General features: G+C 41.8%; 3 protein-coding genes across 11 annotated transcripts in view; 1 reads left to right on the top strand and 2 right to left on the bottom strand.

The window, feature by feature from the left end:
- The first annotated feature begins 2 nt into the window (after positions 1–2).
- gemin4 (gem (nuclear organelle) associated protein 4) lies at positions 3–7,479 on the top strand. Of its 2 annotated transcripts, none has more exons than XM_040130259.1 (6): positions 3–311; positions 1,060–3,049; positions 3,502–3,658; positions 3,836–4,106; positions 5,850–6,575; positions 7,093–7,479. In XM_040130259.1, the coding sequence occupies exons 2-6, from the start codon at positions 1,150–1,152 to the stop codon at positions 7,315–7,317; spliced, it is 3,279 nt and encodes a 1,092-aa protein (XP_039986193.1). In that variant the 5' UTR covers positions 3–311; positions 1,060–1,149; the 3' UTR covers positions 7,318–7,479. The 2 variants fall into 2 exon arrangements, with proteins under 2 accessions (XP_039986193.1, XP_039986192.1); XM_040130258.1 differs by having other exon boundaries at positions 4–311; positions 986–3,049.
- On the bottom strand, positions 7,456–10,899 carry LOC120791692 (TLC domain-containing protein 3A-like). Its single transcript, XM_040130262.1, has 5 exons — positions 10,623–10,899; positions 10,034–10,117; positions 9,610–9,829; positions 9,385–9,480; positions 7,456–8,531 (listed from the first exon to the last, which is right to left on the bottom strand). The coding sequence occupies exons 1-5, from the start codon at positions 10,742–10,744 to the stop codon at positions 8,235–8,237; spliced, it is 819 nt and encodes a 272-aa protein (XP_039986196.1). The 5' UTR covers positions 10,745–10,899; the 3' UTR covers positions 7,456–8,234.
- A 1,964-nt stretch (positions 10,900–12,863) lies between these two features.
- usp2a (ubiquitin specific peptidase 2a) overlaps positions 12,864–24,251 on the bottom strand; it is a 45,957-nt gene continuing 34,569 nt past the window's right edge. For all 8 annotated transcript variants that reach the window (XM_040130882.1, XM_040130885.1, XM_040130884.1 and 5 more), the window contains 11 exons: positions 22,204–22,254; positions 20,844–20,967; positions 20,386–20,497; positions 20,088–20,198; positions 19,277–19,341; positions 18,895–18,998; positions 18,351–18,431; positions 17,956–18,034; positions 17,284–17,388; positions 16,816–16,936; positions 12,864–14,260 (listed from right to left, as the gene is read on the bottom strand). In XM_040130882.1, coding sequence (XP_039986816.1) covers positions 14,176–14,260; positions 16,816–16,936; positions 17,284–17,388; positions 17,956–18,034; positions 18,351–18,431; positions 18,895–18,998; positions 19,277–19,341; positions 20,088–20,198; positions 20,386–20,497; positions 20,844–20,967; positions 22,204–22,254 — 1,038 coding nt within the window. In that variant the 3' untranslated portion in view covers positions 12,864–14,175. The remainder of the gene's footprint in view (positions 14,261–16,815; positions 16,937–17,283; positions 17,389–17,955; positions 18,035–18,350; positions 18,432–18,894; positions 18,999–19,276; positions 19,342–20,087; positions 20,199–20,385; positions 20,498–20,843; positions 20,968–22,203; positions 22,255–24,251) is intronic.

Here is a 24,251-nt window from a genome sequence, read left to right as displayed (position 1 = left end):
GGGGCGCTGCCGGGTCACGCTCGCCTTGTGACGCGGCGGTGCGGGACAGCGGAAGCGCTTTATACGAAACTGTCGACATGCCGCCGTAAACTTGTGAAAACCTCTCTCCAGAGTGATGGACTTTCCCTGGTGAATGGGCTTCGTTCGTGTATATGTGAAGCACTAGGGGTTTATCTGACTTAACTGACCTTTCCGGCTGATACTCTGTGGTACAGCTCATGAATGGGAATTGAAAACGGGACTAAAATAAGTGGACGAAGCCCCGTTAGCTACATTCAGCAGCTAAGCGATGACATTAAAGATGGATAAAGGTAACGTTAAGTCTTTGCAATATATAATTCTGAAACGCGTCACCTTTTCCTATATGGAGAACAAGACGCTACACTTGATTTAAAGTCATTTATACCAAAGGTGCCCAGTTTATCAATGTATCCCAAAAGACTTCCCCACTGAAATCTGTTTTTCGAATCTGGGTGGAAACGTCCTAAACGCGGCTTGATTCACGAAAAATAATTACATTGCTAAAAGTATCAGCTTATTCGAGGAGTTCACACTGTTCCGGTTCTGTCAATCGAACGAAAATAAATTTGTGATTTGAATTGTTCCGGTCACTTTTCAAGCAAAAACGTGAAACACTTCCACCGATTTCCACCGTGACAATGCTGCTGAATTCACTTGTTCATACACGACTGTAAACGGAACGTGTTTTGGGTATAGAAATGTTAGTCAGATAAAACAAGGAATTTGTTGACGCCACCTTAGGGCGCTCTAGGGCACCATAATGGCTATTTTCCTCGTTTGATTGAGACAATAATCAGCTGATTGATCGATAATGGAGATCTTTAGCTGTGGCACTAGGTCCACGGCTGTCCACCTCTTATCTGTAGGAGCCAATAACGTTTCCGAATTGGATGAGTGGCAGAGCATGAAAGGATGAAGTGTTGCTCCTTTCCTTTGCTTCACGCCTGCTCTTCTATTCTTTCAGATGCGGCAGTTCTTCAGGGGGCTTTCCTCCTGGCTAATAAGCTGTGTCTCCCCTCATCCCTGTCCTCCCTCCAGAAAGCTGACTGGAGCAGGGTGGGACGTCCAGTCGTGGAGGCAGCCAGAGAAATCTGTGGACAGGATGAACCCGGTGGCCACCCCAGCACGATGGCTGGCTGCTGGAAAAGGAAGATAGTTTGTGTTGTGTGGCTGAAGCTGTTGTGCAGACAGGCTGACGAGGATGTGGAAACAGCATGGAAGGAGAACCCTTTCTTCCCTCTCCAGAATGGCCTCCCTGAGCTCAACTATGTTGTCTTGCTGGAGGTGGTGAGGTCAATGGCAGCTGCAGATATTTTTGCAAGTTTCCTTCTATGTCTTCCTCAATCTCAGATCTGTATTGAGCTCGAAAGGCTGACGCAACATGCGAAAAGCAGCCCTACTAGAGAGGACGATGTCCGACTGTTCCTGGAGGTGTGGTGGGAACTGTGGAAGGGCAGAAACGAACAGAGAACAGGGGGAGAGGAAAGCATAGAGGCAATGTTTGCCAACCAGTTTGCTCGTCTGTCCTCCAGTCTGTCCCCACAGGCTGCCAAAAGGTTAAAGCTAGACACATCAGATCAAGCAGCCTCATCCCCAACCAATGATATCCTGCAAATTCTTCTCCATGCACTTAAAGACATGAATGGTCACATATCCTCAACAGATCTCTGCCTCCAAGCCCTCTCCGTTTCCCTCGACTCTCTTTACACGGCCTTGCTAATAGACCAAGAGGTCACACTTCCAACTAAAGAGAAGATGCACCTGTTGTCTAAAGCTGTCAGCATCAGAGAAAAAAATGACGAGAAACTGAGCCCTGAACTTATTCGGGAGGCTCAGAGAGACCTCCGTGCTTCTCATACACCGTCTCAGTTTCAACCCAGCGGGATGAAGCTTGGGGAAGCTTTGAAGATTATAGCAGACCTCACGCAGCTTTGGCTTGACAGTGGGCTCCTCAAAGTGGATGACAGCGCAAATTACTTGAGTTACTCTGCGTTTAAGCTAGAACAAAGTGTCCAGAGAGTCCTGACAGCTACAGAGGAAGCAGGCGTGCCTGGAACCATGGCTGAGATGGATGTTCAAGAGACTGAGAAGAATATACTCAGGGGTTTGCTGAAGTCACTGGCTTTCCCCGCCATACAGACAACTCCCGAGGTGGATGCAAAAGTCACTATGACCATCATAAGTCACCGCCTGGAAGACTATCAGAACTTTGCTGTGTTACTTGCCAGCGAGACGAGCTGGGCCTCCTGTGATGAGCACTGGTTCGACTGCCTGGAAAAGAACCAGGCAGCCTTCCAACAGCACGAAACACTGCTCAACCTTGCCTCCACCCTCATGACTAACCTCCGCAGTGAGAGCTCAAATGTGAGCTGGTGCAGGAAGCTGATGAAAGTCATCGCAGACATTTTCTCAGCACTTTCGTTAGAAGACAAGAACAAATCATTGGCTGCCATGTTGAGGTTGTCCACCAGGGGTTTTTTTGGGCAGTCTGTTCCCTCTGCTGTGACTTATGGGTTTGAGCAGGAGCTCAACATGGCATTCAACTGCATCATCCAAGGCGGGGGAGGAGCGTCAGCAGAAGCGTCACAAGGCAATCTGAAAACAGCGGTCTCTTTAGTAGCGAGAGTGGCCTTTCAGAACCCAGAGGCTGCCTTGAGGTCTTGTTGTCATTCAGCTATTTTCAACAAGGGGGCTTTCTCTCTTATGGCTAAGATCCTTCAGCAGCTGCCTGGACTCAGAGGACAGAAGGGGAGAAAAGCTGGATGTAACGAAAAAGAAAGAACAGAGGCAAAAAAAAATATGGACGAAGGAAAGGATGCGCTTAGTGGCGGCAGCCTGCTCTGCAGGTGTCTGCGGGAGATGATCAAGACCAAATCAGTGTTGGCCAATGAAAAAGAGCAGTTCCTCAAGTTTCTGGGTCTGCTGATGATGCCAGTCATAGCGGTTGAGGGAGAGGAAAGGAGACAAAGCTTTCTGCCACCTCAGGAGGTCGTCAACATCTTTGTCCTGCCGAACCTTTCCGCTACGGGTGAGTGTCCTGTGATACTCGTGCTTTAAAACTTTCTGAACTGCAGCTTTATCTCTTGTGGGCTGAAATGTTTGTTTAGGAATCTTCTCCAATGAAAAGTGCACTTATGCAACTTAAAATGGTACATTACTGAGACTGCTAGAACAATATATGATGCTGATATTGGCTTTTTAACGAATGAGTAAGATGTCAGTGATATTAAAGAGAATCCTGCCTGACCACAGCTTATTACTGGCTATCATTAGTTCCATTCAAGAAATACGAGCACTGGTTTGACTATTTTTTTTTTTTTTTAATTACTGAAGCATTCAACCACGTTTCTTATCCATCGTTGGTGTAAAAAAATATCGATTATTGCAGCTTTAAGAATTCCTTATCAAAAATGTCTGTTTAAGTAAAGAGAATAATTTTGAGCCTGTCCGCTCCGATGCACTTCTTTGAATTCCCTCCAGGTCGCAGTTGCTTTGATATAGAACTGAGTGTGCAACTTCTCCACACTGCTTTGTGTGTGGAAGTCCAGGACCCAACCTCTTATCCCCACTGGGTGTTGGAGTGCTCTCCCTTTCCCCTGCTTTACGTCCTAGCTCAGCTGCACAACCAGGCTCTCAGGTTTGTATAATGAGTCTTCTTGTTGCCTTTAATTCAGATTCAGATTCTTACTAAATTTTTCCTTTTGAGTTCACCCTTTTCAAGTCTCACCCTAATTACCCTTCAAGTCTCATAATGTTAAATGATAACTGTGAATTACCTTTGATTTTCACACACATCCATTCAAATCTCTGCTAGGTTTTGGGACCAGCCACCAGAGAGCGCTCTCCAGCGCTGGTCTATGGACACCAAGGAGCTCCTGGTGTCAGTGCTGGCCACGCTGGGGCAGGTGGTGGGTGCAGAGGTGGCGGCGTCCCCCAATAGCTGGTCCAGAGCTCTTTTCTGGCTCTACAACAAGATGGAGGAACTGGACTGGACAGTTAGGTTCCATTTGAAGCCCGTCTGGGGGGAACACTTTAAAAATGAAGTTCCCTCATCTCTGCTGGCCGTGTGTGATTTACCCGAGCAGGTAAAAACTTCTCTGGATTTGACTTAATGTTGAGTTTCTTCATGGATTAATAAGGTTTCAGATAAAGCCAGTAAATACATACTGTATGATCTTCCAGGCAAGGTGCCCCATAATCCAAGTCCTCCCAGTACACCTTTGTGCTCAGATGAACTCTTAAGTGTATGGTGATCATTCAACCTCAACAAAATAAAATACTAAGAACTGCTGGAGCTCATGTAATCTATCCACGTGATTTGACGAGTAGTAATGATACTTTCTAATTGTAAGTTTAAAAATCATGTCTTTTTGTTATTCATAGTTAAAGGACTACCAATATTTCGGGTCACTGTAGAGTATGTCAGTACCAATTTCTCTGGTCAGCCAGCCCATACATCTCTTTTATGGCTTAACTATCCTACAGATCTTACGTAAAGAAAATGTCAGGGGTGATTATCACAAGCAATGGTTGCGAGATGAGTAAATGATGCGTGGGATTATCCAGTGTTCATAATTTAGTGATGACAAACTTTCTCCATTGTCATAGGCTTGCTTACATTAATCACAGGCCGTGTGTCACTCATAGTGTCTAAATGATTAATTTTAACACTGTGTTCTGGCATTGTAAGAAACATACTGATGGTCATCAGTGAGTGCATTTATAAAAAGATTGCAACTATTCTGATAATGAAATAATTGTCTCAGTCATTTTTCAAGAAAAAATGCCAAATATTCTCTGCTTCCAGCCTCTCTTGTTAACTGAATATCTTTGGGCTTTTTTTTTTCTTTGGACTGTTGGTCAGACAAAATAAAACGCTTGAAAACATCACACTGGACCAGAGAGAGTCCAGTGTGTCCATTTAATGTGAGTCCATTTAATCAAGAAAATAATCAGCACATTAATCAATAAGAATAATTGTTATTTTCAGCCCTACACCAGTATCTCACTAAGGATGGGGTTTTTGGAGTGTCCTGGTTATGTGTACCACATGTAAACATCATATCCTGGTTTCAGGAACCTGGATATGCTTCGTGAAGTCTGACTCTAAAAACTTGGACACTGATTCGTATAGACACCTCCAGGTTTCTGATCACTCTCTGCCATGTGTGCAGATAATGGTAAATGATGTAATGATCAACATACCAAAGCAGTGGGAAAGTCAGACTTATAATGATTGCAGTAATGCTGAGCTTTCATATATTGTAGCTGTTGTTTTCCATTACTTGTGATTCAACCTCCACTGCTGAGGCAACTCAGTCAGTACAGAAATGAGTGGCTGAGATGTTAAAGAATCAAGACGCACCTGCACAAAGACTTTCAGGAATCTGGATACTGTTGTCAGCTCATGACAAAAAAAGTCATCAAAAAACCAGGTTGCTAATGTGCAAGTGTACATACACACATTCAGCATCTGGTCACAAGGAGGTCTCAGTCTGGACACATAATTTTCCAACTGGGGTGTTACAGTTACACATTAAAACAGAGTGGCATGTCTTGGTGGCTCAGTTGTTTCACATAACACCACATACCCAGGACCGTGTGCTTTTGAGTCCAGCCAAGGTCTTCTGTTGCATGTTTATTTTATTGCGGAATTGCAATAAAATAATCTTTGAGATGGTCCGGGCCAGCCCACCTGGCAGCAGGGTTAATAACAGGAACTACTGGTCACGGCATAAAACCGGAAAATTGACAGTTTTCTCTTTCATTCTGTACCAAACTGTTTGAACTGATCATCTTTCTCTGTATCCCATCCGCCCCCTCTCTAGGAGTGGTCAGGTTTGGACCTGCCTCAGTACGGCCAGGGCAGCGGCCTTCTGGCCTGGATGGAGTGCTGCTCTATATCGGACTCCCTGCAGTCCACCATGTTGTCCTGTCTATCACTGGACCAACGCCGGCCCGACCACGTCAGCATGTTCAGCAAAGGCCTGCTGGTGGCGGTGACCCAGACTCTGCCCTGGTGCTCCGTCTCCCAGTGGTGCAGGCTGCTGGGAGCCCTGAGGCAGCTGATCACCTCTGGTCGCCTCTATGTCCCCTTCTCACTTGAGTACGTGGACTATCTGCCCCTCCTGGATCTGAGGAGGTTTTCATGTGAGCTCCGCCTGTCAGTCCTCCTGCTTCGAGTCCTTCAGCTGCTCTGCGGGTCCAGCTGCTCACAGTGGCTGTCAGTGGATGGCTGGGCACACGTTGGCAGGTTATACGCCCATGCTGTGAGGGACGTGATGAACTCGGTAAGAGCCAAGCTGCCTCTTCCATCATCTGGCGTTTGGACTGTCTCTGCCTCAGCGCCTCCTAAAACACCAGAATCTAGAATCTCGAATCCTTCCTGCACTTCAGTCAGAGCTTCTAAAACGCCCAAAGACTTTCTGAAAGAAGAAGAGGGCCCTCCTCTGACATCAAACAAGTCACAAATGGAAGAGGATGTGGAGGCAGCTCCCAGCCAAGAAGTCCTTTTTGTTCTCAGCCAGCTCTTCTGCCATGTTCAGCACATCCAGGTAGGAATTCACATCAACACCACGGCCTCTGAGAATTCTAGATTCTGATTGGCTGGAAGGTGTGAATTCACTTTTAGTAACCAGACGCCTACGACATAGGCGTGTGTGGGTGTGTGTTTGCATTTCTTAAATGAATGTCCAGGTGTTAAACTTTTGGTAAAGACAGCCCCAGTGAGGCTGAGCTAAAGATCTAGATTAGCTAGGGTTATTTGTGTAGACACTTCCGCTGCTTTAAAAAAAAAAAATAACAAAAAAAAAAGTGTTAAGAACCATGCAAATTTAAATTTAAGGTTGTTTGCCAACAACTAGTTGGGTATTTTACTGTACCTCATAGAGTTTAAGGTCTGGGTAACGGAAAGCCAAAATACCAATATTTTAGAGTTAAGATGCCAGTAGGTGATATTTTAATGGCAAAAAGTTCCCAAAAGTTACACAGTGTATTGGAATCAACTCCTCTAATATATTGACTTCCCTAAATCTGGATTAAAGGCTCAGTGGTGAAATTTCCTTCTCCCAGGTGATGATGCCAGGAGGCCAGTGTGAACCACTGTTCCTGTCCAGTCTGGAGATCCTCAGCCACTACGAAGCCATCATGGCCGCCTTTCCAGGCAGTAGCAGCCCACTGGAGACCGACAACACCAGACACTTCTTCTCCACCATCACAGACAACCTGGAGAACCAGGAGATGAAGGTTGTACTGCAGCAGAAGATCGCTCAGCTGGCGTCCCCAGACACACACTGAGTTTCTTCACTTGTATTCCACTGGGGAATTGTTGTGCAAATGCTCACAATTCTGTTAGTGATAAAACAAGGACATAATTTCAGTTGTCAGTTAATTTCTGGAGTTATTGTAAAGTGTTGTGTTGGGAATCTAAGTGAATAAAAACCTAAAATTTCACAGCAAGTGCCTTCTTGTGCTGTCTCAGTAATATTCATTTCTACTCTGAAATTGAACTGTTAGAGGTTCTTGACTAGGACGTAGTGGCAGAGATTGCATGCTAATTTGAACTAGAGAGTAAACTTGGAGTTCAATTACAATTTTATCGACTGTACACCTGGGACACCTTATGTTTAGTCCTGCATACCCCCTTACCATCATCAAACCCTTCAGCAGCAAAGAGTTACTTTCAACACTTTATTTTTACCAATATTTGTTAGACAAGCTGTAACGCAACATTTAAGACAGTTATCACATAGTAACAGCTGACAAACACTTCGAGTTCTGTGCAACAATGTTAGGAAAAAAAAAAAGATTTTGAGAATAAAGTTGAAAATTTATGAGAACAAATTCACAGTATTTCAGGAAAAAAGACATTTGGGAATTTTTTTTTTTATAATTTCAGGAAGTGGAAATTTATGAAGAAAATTAAGATTGAGAAAAAAAATATATATATTTCAAGAAAAGGGTACATGTAAAATTACGACTATCCAAATGAGTTTTTTCCCCAAATATATTTTTAGTCTAAAATTTTGCTACTTTTTCTCAAAGTATCTGACTTTTTTTCTTTAAATAATTCAAAATTTTCAAGTATTTCATGTAAAAGATTCTGAGAGATTGAGATTCTCTGGAAATCTCTGTCCCTTCCCCCAACAGTGGCCCCAATAAGGATCTTTGATCTCAGCATCCAACCAGGTTATTTTTGGAAACGGGCGGACTCTTCAGTCTGTCTTCGGCCTGTCTTTGTTTCCGTCTCCTCTCCCTCTCTTCTGTCTCAAGTAGAGTCTGTTAGCTTTCTTCAGCAGCAGGATAAACCAGTATATCTGTGGAGCCAGGATCACCAGGTTACCCATGTTGCACTGCAGAGGCAGATGGAAGGCCACTCTGTGCAGGGGGATCCCAAACTGCCGGCCATACATCCAGTACATGAAGGGGAAGACCAGGATCCGACACGTGAAGAAACTCAGGAGGACAATGATGCCATTGATTCTGTGCAGTTTGGTGTTGTCGAGGCCCAGCTGGATATCACAGGGGACAAGTGAGGGGTGAAAAAGAAGAGACAAAGAACGTAACCAAGATGGTGGAGGAACCGGAATAATCCAAGTAAATGTTCTTAGTGGCTTAGAAAATAAGTCCAAAAGCGTATGCAAAGGTTTTGTGTAAAAACATCACATTAAATACATTACTGCAACAGAAAAGAGCAGCATTTATTTGTTCTGCTGTATTTTAACAAAATGAAACTGCTTTTGAATTTACGGTTGAAAATCATAAAACCGTCAGTGTGAAATACTGTCCCTGAGACAGTCAGTGCTCCCCCACACAAAGTTGGATGAATCTCTGAATTATCGAGATCTGAAGATATAAGTCAAACTTTGAGACTGCCTACTACAGATTTATCATTATCTATATGATCCAACTCTCAATAAAGCCTCAAATTCAAATAACAAAACACTTTCTACCTCTGATGCAGGCTCATAGCCACTGAGGACACCAAGGTCATGTCCTCAAATTTTTTGGGTCCCGTTGCACCTGTATTTTTAGTGCATCTTTAATACACTTTCCATGAATTCCACAATTTTTTTTTTTTTAATGACATAAGTAAATAAAATGCTATTTCTTTATTGACTGAAGTCTATGGTTACAAACTATGGAGTAAAAACAAAATCAACAATGCAAAAATGACTTCACAATAAAACCCAACAGGAATAAAGTGCAACATTCGTTACTTAGACATCAACTTATTTTGGCTTATGTCAAACACCTTTAAAGCAGTCCTAAGTCATTTAGCAAAAACCAGAGCAGACCGAACCCTGACAGTCTCGGTAGGGAAACTGGGATACTAGATCAGCAAATACTGATGTGGTGGTTTACCTGGATGAGGATCTTTCCTATAGAGATGAAAGGAGTACTGAACTCTGTGGTGAACAGGCAGCCAATAAAGAAATCGCCCAGTCCTCTTCTGAAGAACTGAAAATCAGACACACTGCACAGTGAGCGGAGTCAGTCAGCCGTCGTGTGTGTTCATACTGAACAGACCAATCACGTGTAAACACTCTTTGTACTGTGAGCATGACGGTGATTCCTCCCTGTTCTTACCAGACTTATGGGCATAAAAAGGAGGAGCAGCGCCAGGTGGTGGAGGACCAACATCCAGTCCTTGCAGAGGAAAGCCCTCACTGTCTGAAGAGAGTGGCCGCCGTGTGCGCCGGCATGGCCTTTGACCTTCTGAGTATGAAAGTGGCTCAGATACATGGCATAGATGTCATGGGCCATGTAGGGAGCTCCGAACAAAACAAGCCCATCAACCAGCCAGTGACTGTGTGATGAGACACCAAGCATCTTCGCTGAATTAACATGGTTTATATGCAAACAGAAAGCTATCTGATATGGAAAGACAGCAATCAGAGTGATTCTACGATATTCTCTCACAATGGCTTCAGTGGCATAAAGTGTTCACTGACTTGAATCGCAACCTGTGGCCGGTGTCACAGCTTTCTGTGACCCCCTGTGGTCATCCTACCTGTCAGTCATGACATTGTTGCAGGATGTCACGACTGTTACTCCAGCTGCGGTTGCCAGAGATGCGTGAATGGCGGAAACCAGCCTGAAGAAACAGAGTCGGCAAAAATGACCAACATGTCACGCAGAAATAAATTAAACAAAAAAAAAAAAACTGGAAAAAGACCACGCTTCGTTTTTTGAGAATTACACGAAAGTAATTTCCGGGGTGTCTTGCTTTTTGGCACCAATGCATACATGATAAAATAGGTGTCTTATTGGGTGTTTTCGGCCGACATACTATGTACACACACATGACCGAACAACTGAGTAAAAATCCAACTTTTTTGAAAAGGTTCACATGGCTTATTGCCACCCCCACCGTCTATTTATAGGAAGAGAAAAGACTCTTTCTTTAATAAGAAAACTTTACTGAAAACCATTTACCACGGCCCATTATATAAATGCCGAATTAACCAATTCTTTATAATAACTCACATAGTTAGTAAACCTCTACGACGTATGTACATGTATAGATAAGCAAGACAATATTGAACTGCCGCATATCTAAAGGGAGTTCGGTAAAGGGAATGGCTCGTGAAGGCGCTGACCTCTCACTGACCGACACCACGTCGGCATCACTCCAGTGTGTGAAAGTTGATTTTAGTACTCTCCTGAAGCTGTAGAAAAGCCCCGGGAACACCGCAGCTCCACACACTAAGACTGCGAGCATTATTTGTATCCGTCCTCTTCCCGTAGCCGCGACGCAGCCTTAAAAATCAAGTAAAATCAACAACAGGCTTAACAGTCCTACTGAAGAACTTTAGGACAAGGTATAACGTAGCTGACGGCTACCAGCACCAGTTCAAATACTGTCGCTCAGCTTCCTCGTCATACGGATAAGTTTCGTTTACAGGGCTATTATTGGTCGGAGGAGGAGCGCTGTAAACCAATAGCAATGATTGACCTCAAGTAGCCTTTAATTCTCACCTTTGCCATGGAGGTTGTGTCCGTCCCCCGTGTCTGTCTCTTGGTCCGTTTGTTGGCTTGTCTGTCAACAGGACTACGCAAAACGTAGCGAACCGATGTGTACCGAGTATGGTGGAAGGATGGGGCACGTGCTTTAACACCATCTCTCATTAGGACATGTCTCAAGGCTGATGTTAGCATTTAGCTCAAAGTTCCGCCTCAGTGACACTAGCATGTCTGTGGACCCACTCTTGCTCTAAGACAGGCTCCTTTATGTTAACACCAACATTTCTGTTTATGAATTTTTGATTGAATTATGTTTTTTGTTCTAGCAACAAACACATACTGTACATTTTCCTGAATCTTACTCCGATACCCGTAAGCTGTACAAACTCCTTCATGGTTCCTATACTCATCCTCTTGTCACTCTGTCGTCACTCACACACCCTTTTGACGTGGGAGGACCCGCTCGAAGGAAGCAATGTTTTCTTCTTATGTCGCCACACATTACGGCCTTAGTGGGGACACAAATTTTATGCAGTTCAAAATATGCTAATATGGAAAAAGTAAACATTTGGGAAAAGTCAGATAAAGTTAACATAATGTTATGTATGTATGTACGGATCTTGGCCGGATCACCACAAAAGAATCCTCATCTGGTCTGGAGCTTGCCACAGTGCTAGCCGGCATTGGCCCATATTGCCAAAGGACAGCAGCCCAGGTCTGTTGTGCAGATCTGGCCCAGAGCCTTCATAAGTTCTGGGCCAGATCTGGGCCAAATTATTTCTGCTATCTGGACAATACATCAGTCCGATGATATGAGGGATGTTCCTCCCTGAACATCCACTAATCCACACCGAGTTGATGTACGACCGCGTGGATGGTGGATCAGTTTCCACGCGTGTTATTGTATTTAAGATGTCTGACCGGATGGATCCTAACATTGGGATGCAGGAGCCTCCGGAGCCTCATCCTATAGAGCTCTTCCTGGCCGCTGGCATCAGATCACACTATGGGGCCAGGCAGCTCAGACCACAGAAATAGGTCATGCACGGATCACGGAGCAGCAGGAAGTAGGCCAGACTGCTGCACTTCCATAATGATTACTGAGCGGATCATCGAAAGAAAATGGTATGTGTGTCTGCAGTGTTAAGCTGATAAGAGAGATGCTTGAGCTGTCAGCACGCAAGATGAGTTATATCACTAAAGTTTGATTTTACTATGTGAGGTTCAGTTTCATAACAACACTCCTTTTTTTTCAATAAGCTTTGGACTTTAATTTTCTGCCAGTTAGAAGAATTTCTATTACTTTGCCTGTGGCCTATTTAGCCAATAATAGCTAAGGTTATAGAGAAATATTTAAGATCTCAAACCAAGTTTTGCGGGCATGTATTTGGCATTTTTGAATATTTTATGTATTCATTGGTGGAAAAAATATACAAAGACAGCTGGATAAAGAAAAACCTCTAGGTTAAAATGTAGAACTGCATTGCTGTATAAAATATTGAAATCAAAATATGAATATATCTTTAGGTCAAGCTCTAAAAACTCTAAAACTAGATCCACGTAAGATATTACACAGCTATTTTCACAGACCGAGTAGTACTCATCATGGTGAGTTAACTGAGCTTCATGCGTAAAAACGGTTGAGTTCCCGTTCAACATAACATATCCTGTCATTCCACATCTGCTATTTCTCGTGTGTACTAGTCACCACCGTAGTGTCCCGTTTGAAGTACTACAATCTGTTAGGGACCATGTCTGAGCTAATCCTGCCTGTGCCACCGTGCTGACTCCATCATAAAAGTTAAGCCTAAAAAGACAAAGACTCAAAGTAAAACCACTGTTTTGTTGACTTTTATTCATATATATATATATATATATATATATTTATATACTCATGTGTTTGACTGCCACTGTTAAAAAGTGTGACTCATCGCAATATCACCTGTAAGCATAAATAATAACTTTTTTTTCTCTCTTGAAACCTGGTAAATAAACCAACTGAAAACAGTTATGGGGTCATTTTCAGCACCATTGAATAGTACATTCTCTATATTGCATCAGAATATAAAAATAGACAGATATAGTGTTTTTTTTCTTCTTTAAAACATTCTTTCCGTGTTGTTCAATGGCATGAAACAAGAGAGGAAGAAAAGACCTCATACTGTCAGTGAGGATTGTTACCGTTATTATCGTCTATCTTATTAATCCTTAGCAGATCCACACTGGACTGTCCATTCATCCATTCACAGCACTTTTAAAACATCAGTAGCAGCCACACGTGGGTGAAACAAATTAAATAAAACACAAGTTAGAGGGTTGTCCTCTCAAACATGTAACGCTCACAGTGCCACTGGCCTCCCAACCACTTTACGAGAAAGAAAGAGGGTGAAGAAGGTGCGAACAGAGACATGGGAGTGTTGTAGTGCAGTGGAAGGGAGAGCCGTGAAAACCAAGCAGGTCGGTGGACTGTAAGCTCTTCATAACCATGACCACTTCTGTTACAGTCGCACTCCAACAGTTTATTCACAGTCCAAAGTGGTGGTGATCATGATTCGCATGGTGCCAAAAAAAGAAAAAAACAATAAAAATAAAACATAAATTCAAAGCAGAAAAGAAGTCAAAAAAAATGCAACAAGTCAGTTTTAATGGTTTGAGGCAAAAGAGAAGATCAAGACTTGAAGAAAAAAAAGCAAAGGCGCAGTCAGGAGAGTTCGGTTTGCAGTGCATAGAGAGGGACTTCTGAGATGGAGACGGATTCACTGACTGGTCGGTCAGATGGGATTATTGCCCTGTGTCAGCAGCCTCGCACACTTACACGCACAAACACACGCACACACAGTAAACACGCACCTCTGTCCAGAATGAGCCAGACACGAGAGTAAAGACAGAGAGAGAAAGAAAGCGGGGCTGGTTGATCAGGTTCCTGTGGTTTCCAGATTGTTCCCCTCCCTAGCTCTCTCTGTGGAGAGAAGCAGCCTCCAGACTGGTAGATGTGTGTGCGTTTGTGTGTGTGTGTGTGTGTGTGTGTGTGTGTGTGTGTGTGTGTGTGTGTGTGTGTGTGTGTGTGTGCGTTTGTGTGACATATCCAGTATGTCCAAATACAAGTCCAAAATAGGCCTGGCTCCACCAACACTCTCATTTTCCACCCATCAGTCAGTGGTGCTGCGGCCCGCCGTCCTCCAGGAGGCTTCACATCCGTGAGGAGGAAGCCAGCTCGTAGAACAAGACGTAGGCGTCACTGCTGCGCACTTGGCTGGAGGACATTGGCGTTACTCTGGAGAGAGAGAGAAAGAGAGGGGAGATAGGTTGCCTGGTGAGAAACAGAAGAGTTATGCTGAAGACAGAGGCACTCATGATTTAACCCTGATATAGGCCTTTTGGCATCTATAGAGACAATATCCAAACTACATAGAAAACTACATATACACACCATGGACTACTTTGGCTCATTTTTCCCTCCTCTGATTTACAGACAGCCGGTAGTAACTGCCTGCATGTCTTGGCTCGGCATGTTGTATATTTGTTATTGTCACAATAAAATCAGATTGAGTGCCAGTTGCACGACACAAATGTATTTTAAATCCATACATACTAATTCCGTATATGCTACATATTAATCATCATAGTACACTGTTTTAGCAGTAAGTATACAAAAAAAATCAACATACTTAATTGTTTTATATTAAGAGGAACAGTGACTTTAGAGAGTCGCTGCCATAAATAACAGGAAAATGTCTAAATAGATTTAAAACAAATATTTCTAATGAACAGATTTTTCTTTTCTTTTCTTTCTGGAGCTGTCTCAACACCACCACAATTTTATTTTTTTTCCTGATGTGAGTAGTTCGTCCTTTGCCTTTGTGCATTGCATTGTGGGAGATTAGTATACATTATCAGCACATTCAAAAATCAACCACACTTACTGTACATCCTGGCATAGACTTTTTGAGCCTACGTCATTTGTCACTTTTCCACTGTGAATACACTACATACTCAAAACCTCCTTAAAGTTAGTATGCAATATTGATTTGGGATACAGCCTTTAAGTTAACTTGGGGCTACATCTGAGCTCCATTTTGTAGCAGACTATATATTTATTCACATTTTGGCAAAGTCATGGAAAAGTAATGCTGTTAGAAGCTACTAGCAGTTCCTGTTCACACTGTAACCATGGATGCACAGACAACTAACACCTGGAATACTTTGTAAGTGAAGAAAAAGTATATTTGGTGATTAGAAGTCAAGATATGAAGTTATAAAAGTCATGATTTCTAAATGGATTTATGGACCTTTCATGGACATCCACGCTACTAATGTTAACTGGAAAGAGTAAATCAGGCCAATTCCAGCACTGTGTGTATGATATCTGTGTTTTTTAAGCTAGGATTCTGTGAAATTTCCTTCAGAATCAAAGGGTTAATGCTTAAATACCTAGTTTCTAATTATTATTATTAAGCAGTACAAAAAGTACAGCTGCAAAAAAAAGACTAGTATTCCATCTTTAGTAAGTAGTAGACTTTGGACAAAAGACATTTAAGCTGGGAAACTGTGAGGGACATTTTTCTCTCACATCTATAGACTACATATTTACTCAAAACAGTAATCGAGAGATGAATTATTAATAAAAACAATCTGCATTCGTGCAAAAGAGGAAACAAGGCATACAGCTGTGTTTCATGAAGGCATCTCTCCATACTAAACAATTCATTAACATACTACAGTATATGTATCATCATTATATACACCAAGTAAAAGCTATGATCATTTCTCATGTAATTACTGAAATATTCTCTTAGTCTCGAAAAGATTTTAAGAGCATACAGCACACATGGTATATAATGCACACTGGGCTATCAGTTACAAACAGCTGGAGGAGCAGACACACAAAACCACACGAGATGTGTGTAGTCATGAGAATAAAAGCCACATTCTCTGCATGGTAATGTACTGCTGCAGTGACACAGTGGGACAGAACAATAGAGAGCGACTGAGGAAATGGCCGAGTCCTGTAACATGTGTGGTTCGGTAAGAATGAGCGAGAGAGAAGTAGAGTGGGGGCTTATGAATGACTGCAGCGGAGCAGGAAGAACGACTGGATGCTCATGAGGCAACGGAGGAGATAAAGGTGGAGAGGAGGGTTACCTGCTGCTTCCACCATTATTCCTCCTTATTCCTCCACTCTGCTTCTGTTTCACTCATTTTAGTTTGACTTGGATTCCAGAGACCAGCAGACTATATTATGATTCATTATAAATGATTTAGTTCCTGCATATTTATTTAATATGAGACTAAACTTACGAATATAAAAGCTCAACTTTTTCAAATAAGCCTACTGATGAGAAGTAATTGTGGAATTAAATTTGAGGAAGTTTCATTTATTTGTTTACGTTATGTGTTTGTGGAGATTTGCATGAACGCCAACAATACAATAATATTTGGTGATACACTGTATAGTAGCATTTATTTTGAATTTTTCTATGAGGCTACTTTGTAATAAATTATACTGCTGTATCATTTATAATTTATATTATGTAAAATATAAATTATACTGCTGTATAATTTATATTTTACATAATGTGGACAATACCGGCACAATCCCAATGAAAAGCTCTACTAGCCATGTTTTAGAACTGTTTACGAGTGTACTGAAGGCAGCCGATGCCACTCGGGAGCCAGAGAGTGGAGATGAAATTCATTTTCCATCTGCATTAAGCAAGTGTCGGTTCTGAAAAATGAGGTGCAGTTTTGTGTATTTTTTAATCTTTTCATCATGATGTCAACTAGATGAATAAACTCCGACGTCTTGAGTGACTGAATGCTCAAACCTACCTGGAGTCATTAAAGGTGTACCATTCTCCCGAGCTGGGATTGCGACAGTAAGCTGTGTAGTGACCGCCCATAGTGGTGCCTGAGTGGTTGGACACTGCATACAGGTTGTACACTGCATTTACTGCAACACAACAGAAACAAAAACTAAATGTAATCCCATAGTTACTAGTTCTTTTATACCAACATTAGAGTCAAGGAGCTGATACTTAAAAATTGCCAACATTCTAATATTTATAATGATAAAAGACATCTAATATCTGTTACATTCTCCAGAATCTTTATTCTTGTTAGGGTAGAGAAAAACAGCTTTTAAATGGTGTGACACTACATCTTCATTGAATACATGGCGAACTACCACATTTTGCTTCCATATTCAAAGCTTTGCGAGACTTCCAACTCTTAACAAATGTAGTGTGTATGTATAATCGTGTTAATTACAAACAGACCTGTATCTTAGAATCTACTTACTGCTGTTTTCGGAGGCAAACTCCCGCAGGTCAAGATCCTTCATGGGGAAGTTAACAAAGGTGGACAGTTTGCTGGTTCTTCGTGCCTCTGAAAAGCGTTTCAGGTCTGGACAGGAGGAGAGTCAAGGACCAAATGCTGTATACAGTATATACCGTATCTTTCAATACATTAAGCCGACATTTTGTACAGTTGGGGTTCTCACTGGGTGGAGTCCTCAAAATATCTTAGGGCCAATTACTAGCTCACATAAATATTTGGTCAATTGTGGATGTCGGTGCTCATTACAGCGAGAACTTTCACACTGTCAAAGCAGCAGTACCAAGGTGCCACCATACAAATGAATCATTTAGATTCTATGGGGATGTTTATAGTACATGAGGTGACATTTCTACAACCTGTCTGCAAACCACACATAACAGTATTCCCTCTGATCATTCACGGGGCTGACATTTTTTTGAATGCAATATAAAATAATGCAAAATACTACTGCTCTGCCAAGTCTCATAGTAATTCTTGAATTTCAGTCAACTACTCTATACTACAATGTAACCATAATCCACACACACTATCCTTTTGACACAGACAGTAACATGGTTTCCCAGCTATAGGCTCACTGCAAATGCACAATATAATACATCAGTATTAGACAATAATGTCCAGAGGAAAGGATACGCAGCACTAAGATCTTGGGGAACTTCTGTATGGTGAACTTCTTCGTGCATCTCCTCCGGGCTTTACACCTGTAGCATGTCTATGGAGAGGAAATACAGAGATGCTTCAATCACTGTTCAAAGGAGCTAGTTTCAATCCAGCAAAAGAGCACGGGCTACATCTACTGAAATTACTTGTATATAGTCATAGCTCCTCTATAATCAAATGATTTCTGCTAAGACTTTAAAACATACATGTAGCTAATGCATATTAACAAAGTAAACAGGCAAGGATTGTTCAGTGTTACTCAAGAGAAGATAAGAAACGAACATACGTTCTATTTCTCCAAACAACAGAAGGTTAAAGTGACTGTAAGAAGGATCACCTTCCAGGTGGTTCTCGTACTGGATACCTACCGGCTTCTCGTCCCCATCGAGGACGTCTTCTTTGGTGAAGAGCCGCATGCAATCCATCAGACTCACCTCACCGTGGCCCTTCTGAACACAAAAATAGATGCATTCACATTAGCATGCACACAAGCAACCGCATATAAAACACACACACACACACACACACACACACACACACACACACACACACACACACACACACACACACACACACACACACACACACACACACAAACAAAGCAAAGCATATACAGAAACGAAAAAGCTCACGTTAGGAGCTGGGACAGGTATTTATTTACACAGAAATGTCAAGTTCAAATCATCATGAGACAGTAAAGAGCCCACCAACAATAACAAACAGAAAGTCACCTCTGCACCACTGACTGTGCTGACATTTGTGTCTGCTGACCTTCTGAAACACGTTATGTAAGGCTGACCAACATACACTTGTTCAAGTTACATCTGTGTGTGTGTGTGTGTGCGCGTGTGTGTGTGTGTGTTTGTGTGTGTGTGTGTGTGTGTGTGTGTGTGTGTGTGTGTGTTTCCTAACCTTGGCGATGGGTAGAGAGAGATCCCAGAATGGGTCAAAGACAGTGGAGCAGAATCCACAGTGGCTGCAGGTCAGAGAACTCTTCAGCTGTCCTACAAACAGGTCTGGAAGAGGAGGAAAGGATCAACTGACATGCTCTGAAATACATTCAGAAAATACAACTGTTGTATGGTGTTCTGTTTTTCTTTATTCTGACCATTTGAATGTCATCTTATTTTCTAGATTTTGTTTACCTAACCTGACTCTAGTCTGTCATTAGGTTAACATGTGAAAGCACAACAGTTTAGAAGACTACAGACTAAAACTTTCAAATCTAAATTTTATTACAAGATTCCATGTATCCATTTCAGGGCAGAGAAAGAATTCAAAAAAACCTACTCACCCACTATCTTACTGTCTTCTCTCTCCAGGTATTTACTCCACATCTTCTTCCCTTTCTCTTCATCCCTGAACATGGAGCACAGATGAAACATTAAAGCTTTTAGTTTTTACCAGTAAAGGGGAAGGCATACTGATGCTTACACTTAGATGTTCTGATGCAGTAAAAGGGCTGAAAATGTAATGGATTATGGACCTGATCTACTTTATTCTAAACATCTAAGTGACAGGCTATGGTATAAGGGGGTTAAAAAGGCACTTAAAACACAAGTTCTACCCTGAAACACATTTTCAAGCTGGAAATAAATCATTTTTTCTACGCTGTTCTTAGTATTTAGGCAGAGTGGACCTGTTTTGAGGGTAATGCTGAAATTTGCAGGGATTAACTTTGACCCTTAAACGCGCTGCTGTTAGATAACTGATAATTATATCTAAGAAGAATTGGAGCATTAAGCTGGTCTGGGAACCAGAGATGCAAAAACTCAACACAGAAATTGAAACTGTTGCATGCAGCCTTACGTTTAAAGCTTAGCCTTGATGAATCAAGTTGACTTAGTCTAGGCCCTGTTTACATTCGCTGTACCATTGCAGCATATTTCATAAGTAAAATTCCCCAACATTCCTCGTCTAGCACAAACAATGTCCCTGTTGAAGATACACTTTTCAAAATGGTAATTCGAAAATTTCATAGAATTTTTTGGGTGCATTCTTTCTGTTTAGAGAGATATGTTAGGTCTACTGATCCTGGCCACTGTCCTTGGCAGCAAAGTGTCAGTGCAGGTACACACACACTGTCTGTCAGGCAGATTACTTACGGCAAGTGGTCGAAGTCCTCCACACTGCCTCTCGGCCTGACAGTGACCCTGTTGACCTCGTTGTGCAGGCCGTCCAGGAGGAAACGCAGGAACTCCTGAGCGTCCTGTTGGCTGCAAGACACAGGCAGTCAGTCAGAACTGAAAGTATCAGCCACTGTAACTGTGTTCTGACTTATTTCTGATCTTGTGGTCATATTATTCTTGGAAAGCTGTCAGGCAAAAGCAAAATGAAATCTTCCTAAAAAATATATGAATGACAGCATATATAAAACGTAGTGAGGAGACTAATAAAGCTTACTTGTATCCCACAAATCTGGGAGCATATCTCTGGATTTGAGTTTTGAATTCAGATGGGCTGACTGCCTCACTGCTGGACGACGTCCACATGGTCTGTATCAGTTTGGCAAATTCTGTCAACAGATACACTCAAGTTACACACAACTACTACGGAGACATAAAATGGACTTGGCTACCTCTTGGTAACCACTTGGTTTGTGAACTGAAGGTGCACCCTCACTTTCCTATTCGATGTCAGATTTTGCACATTTTCATGAAGTCCCAAACACTTAAAAGACCTAGAAAAAACATTCTCCCTTTCTATCCAGACCTACAAAATAAGAGGTAGTTTTCCTAACACGGGTTCTGACAGATGCAAATTTAATCCAGAGATGAAGAGGGAATGAGTGTGTTACTTGTGAGCAGCCGTGAGGAGTGTTTATTCTGGACTCTAGGGGGCCTGTGTGACCCGTCTCTCACCTTCCATGAGGGCTGTGTTGGTGCGGCTGTTGTTGTTAAGGTCTCTGCGGTGCGAGTTGTGCAGGCAGTAGTCTCGCAGGCTGTGTGTGTTGCTGAGACACTGCAGGATACTGTTCATGAAACACTGCAAGGAAAAACAACAACAACAACACGAATAGTTTAATTCCCTTACAGATGACATGACATACAGTTCAAGCCTTCCTAATTGATGACTCTCAGACTGCCTTTACGCGTATTAAATAAACCGTTGTTTTGTAATTTATTATTTATTTTACATACATAATGAAATATCTGTCTACTGCTGTGCATTACTTACACTGTAGTATCCTCACAATCTACTTAAAAATATGACATTCTTGACCTGCTTGTCACCCTACTGATTTGCACACTCTCTATTCTGTAGCTGGATCTGGCAAATAAAGGAAAAGTTCAACATTATGGGAGATGCATTTATTTGCTTTCTTGCCAAGAGTTAGCTGAGAAGATCGATACCACTCTCACGTCTCTACACTAAATACAAAGCTACATCCAGCAGCTGGTTAAGTTAGCTTAGCAACAAGACTGGAAACAGGAGTAATCAGCAACCCTGGCTCGATAATGAACACTTTGATGTTGCTTCATTACTCCGTACAAAAATGGAATAGTAAAAATGACAAGCTGGGGGTATATGGCGGGTTATATGTGAGGAACTAACCCTTGTCTGGGATCAGTGACTTCTGGGAGTCGCTGCTAGTTGCCTGGCAACCTCACAGTGATGACAAGACTCCAGGGAAATCACTGTGACAGTCCAAGAAATAGTCCTGCACATAACAGCCTACAGATAGCCAGTCTTTTGGCTATAAACAGGTACTCATATATTCATGATTAATGTATTTTTTCCTAATTGTGGTGCAATTAAAAATATGAAATTAATTTTCCAAGGCTTTCAAGACAAAGTGAAAGAACCCTTGTATTATTGCTGGGTATGAAGAAATATCATATATACACACAGGTTGTCAAAGACTGCACTGTCTGTGTATACACTGCTCCCATCACGAGTCCACACCAGACATGTGCAATTTGGTAAGTTCAAACCAGTCAGAGAGAGAGAGAAAGAGTCCTTGCTGGTCCATAGTTCACAGCTCTGATTAGATTACACTGTACACACAGTGACAGCCTGGTGCCTGGCAGATACTCTGCTGGACCACCACTCTTGTGTGGACACCAGATACTAACAAACTGCTGTCGATCTAACACTAACTGGAATTAGGGAATTTAGAGTGAGCTTCCCCCTCAAGTGAAAAGAATAAGATGTCGCTTTTGCAGAGCGTTTGGTTAGGGACAGATGTAATGATGGATTATGTGTTGCTGCTGTACTTACAGTGTTTCCTAGGTTCTTTAGTCCCACCAGGCCTTGGGCACTCTTTGAATTCTGAAAGACAAAGGACACAATATTTAGATGATACTTCAAAGGCAAATCCAACTTGTGATCTTCTTACATGACACTCAGATTTATGTATTTAAATTCACTCTAGAATAAAGGAAGCTTTTCATACCATAGTCTCCCAACCATCATTTCAAGTGAAAATATTTATATATCCCGGACCCATATGACACGAGAAAGATACATTTGTAAAGAATGGTCATTTCCCATTCTATAGATATCTTTTTTTTAACAATGTTGCATTGTGATGTAGTGTTTTTAACTTTATCTCCTGTTGTATTATCCCTGTGTTAATGTGTATAAATAATATTACAACTTTTAGCCTTTGTTTGCAATGTTTTACCTTAAATTCGTCAGTAAGGGATGACTACAGTATATTTGACCTGAAGGACTTAAAAATCCAAATAGAATTTCTGATGAATTTAAATTTTTTGGAGAGCTCTTTTTCTCATTCCCTTGGCTACTTCTGTTGTATTTTGCGATTTTCTACATTTCCCACAATACCTCTGGACAAACCCCAGGGAACTGATGGGAACTTCTTCTGTGACTTGAGTATTTGTAGCATTTCTCCCTTTAAAAACTCGTAAAGCAAACAACTTGAGGCACATACATAACGTAATGTATTCATGATTACCTGAAGAGGAAGAAGAATTTAAATATTGAAGAAAACAGGTTTTCTTCACTAATTTCTCATATACTGACACAACCAGTGGGTGAAAATTTCTAAACCGCTTCTGTTACCACAGAAACCTTCTCATAGCTGTGTTTGTCCTTGTATTCCGCTTTCCACTGACTAACCCAGGACCGCAATGTACATTGCCACCAGCTGTTTTTTTAACACTGCAGAAGTGTTTCAGGCTGGATTTGTACCTTAATGAAATCGCAAGGAAGCTGGAGAATCAGAAAAACCAGGTCATGTGATAAAGATGTGATCCATCTACATTGCAGCTGAATGTGTGCGTAGTGTCCGTCTAGGAATGACAGACAGGAGGTTTCTCCTGGGGAGCGTTATCTTTCGAGAGGAACTTGTTTTTGTTGTCTCGCAGTCACTTCCTCTCTTGGTAATCACTGCCAGATGGTAGAGATCTGATCTACAACGGTAGATAACATGGAATCACGGTACCTTAAGGATCTGCTAAACTGTAGCTTTTCCTGTTGCAAATTCTCAGTGTAAGAAAGCATGAAATACACACATTTTAGCCCAGTGAAACACAACAGATGGTAAAGCATATTATCATGTTTTCCAAAATCTTAAAATGGTCCAAAATGCTTTGCAGAACTTATGTCATCACTTGCTGTGGTTGAATTTCATTACATAAGTTGAGTGGTTATGTAATTGAGTAGCTAGAGGAAGAAGTAACAACGGGGGTGGATAAGGAATGCATTTGTGCTCTCGACTAAGAAGCAGAGGCAGCAGACAATTATAATTTAAAAAAATACAAGCTATGCCAAATTTAATTTCTCTTTCACATCATTCCATCTGCTAGAACCAAATTCATGCCTTGTCACTATAACGACATGTTATAGTGACAATATTTTTGGTAATAGCGTAATAATTGTGAGATCGGACTACCCTAATTCGCACTTACTGATATTTTGTAAGCCACATGAGAAACAATTACTCAGCAAGATAGCACAGTGATGTTAAAGAGGAAACCAAAAAATGATAAAACATGGTAACTAGTGGCAGAGAAACTAACAGCCTTGTAATTTGAGCTTGTATTTTCTAGGCAGCAACTATGCAGGTCCAGCAGCTTAACACCAGTCACCTGATCTCACTGGCAGTGGAAATCTATCTTGCCCACATGCTCCTTGCTACCCTCACCTGTTGTAAAGCTAGAGCACATTAACTGAAAGCGTTCTATGTATCTGGATCATCATGAAGACTGGCCAAATCCAAGGTGAGACCCCTCAAATTAAGCCCTAATTAAGGAAAAGGGACATGAAACTGTCCTCAAAAACTGGTGGTACATTAATAATAACTG

Source organism: Xiphias gladius, chromosome 7 (genome assembly GCF_016859285.1).
Source record: "Xiphias gladius isolate SHS-SW01 ecotype Sanya breed wild chromosome 7, ASM1685928v1, whole genome shotgun sequence".
Taxonomy (NCBI): Eukaryota; Metazoa; Chordata; class Actinopteri; order Istiophoriformes; family Xiphiidae; genus Xiphias; species Xiphias gladius.
Note: the sequence above shows the minus strand (reverse complement) of the source record. Positions and strands in the feature narration are given on the sequence as shown.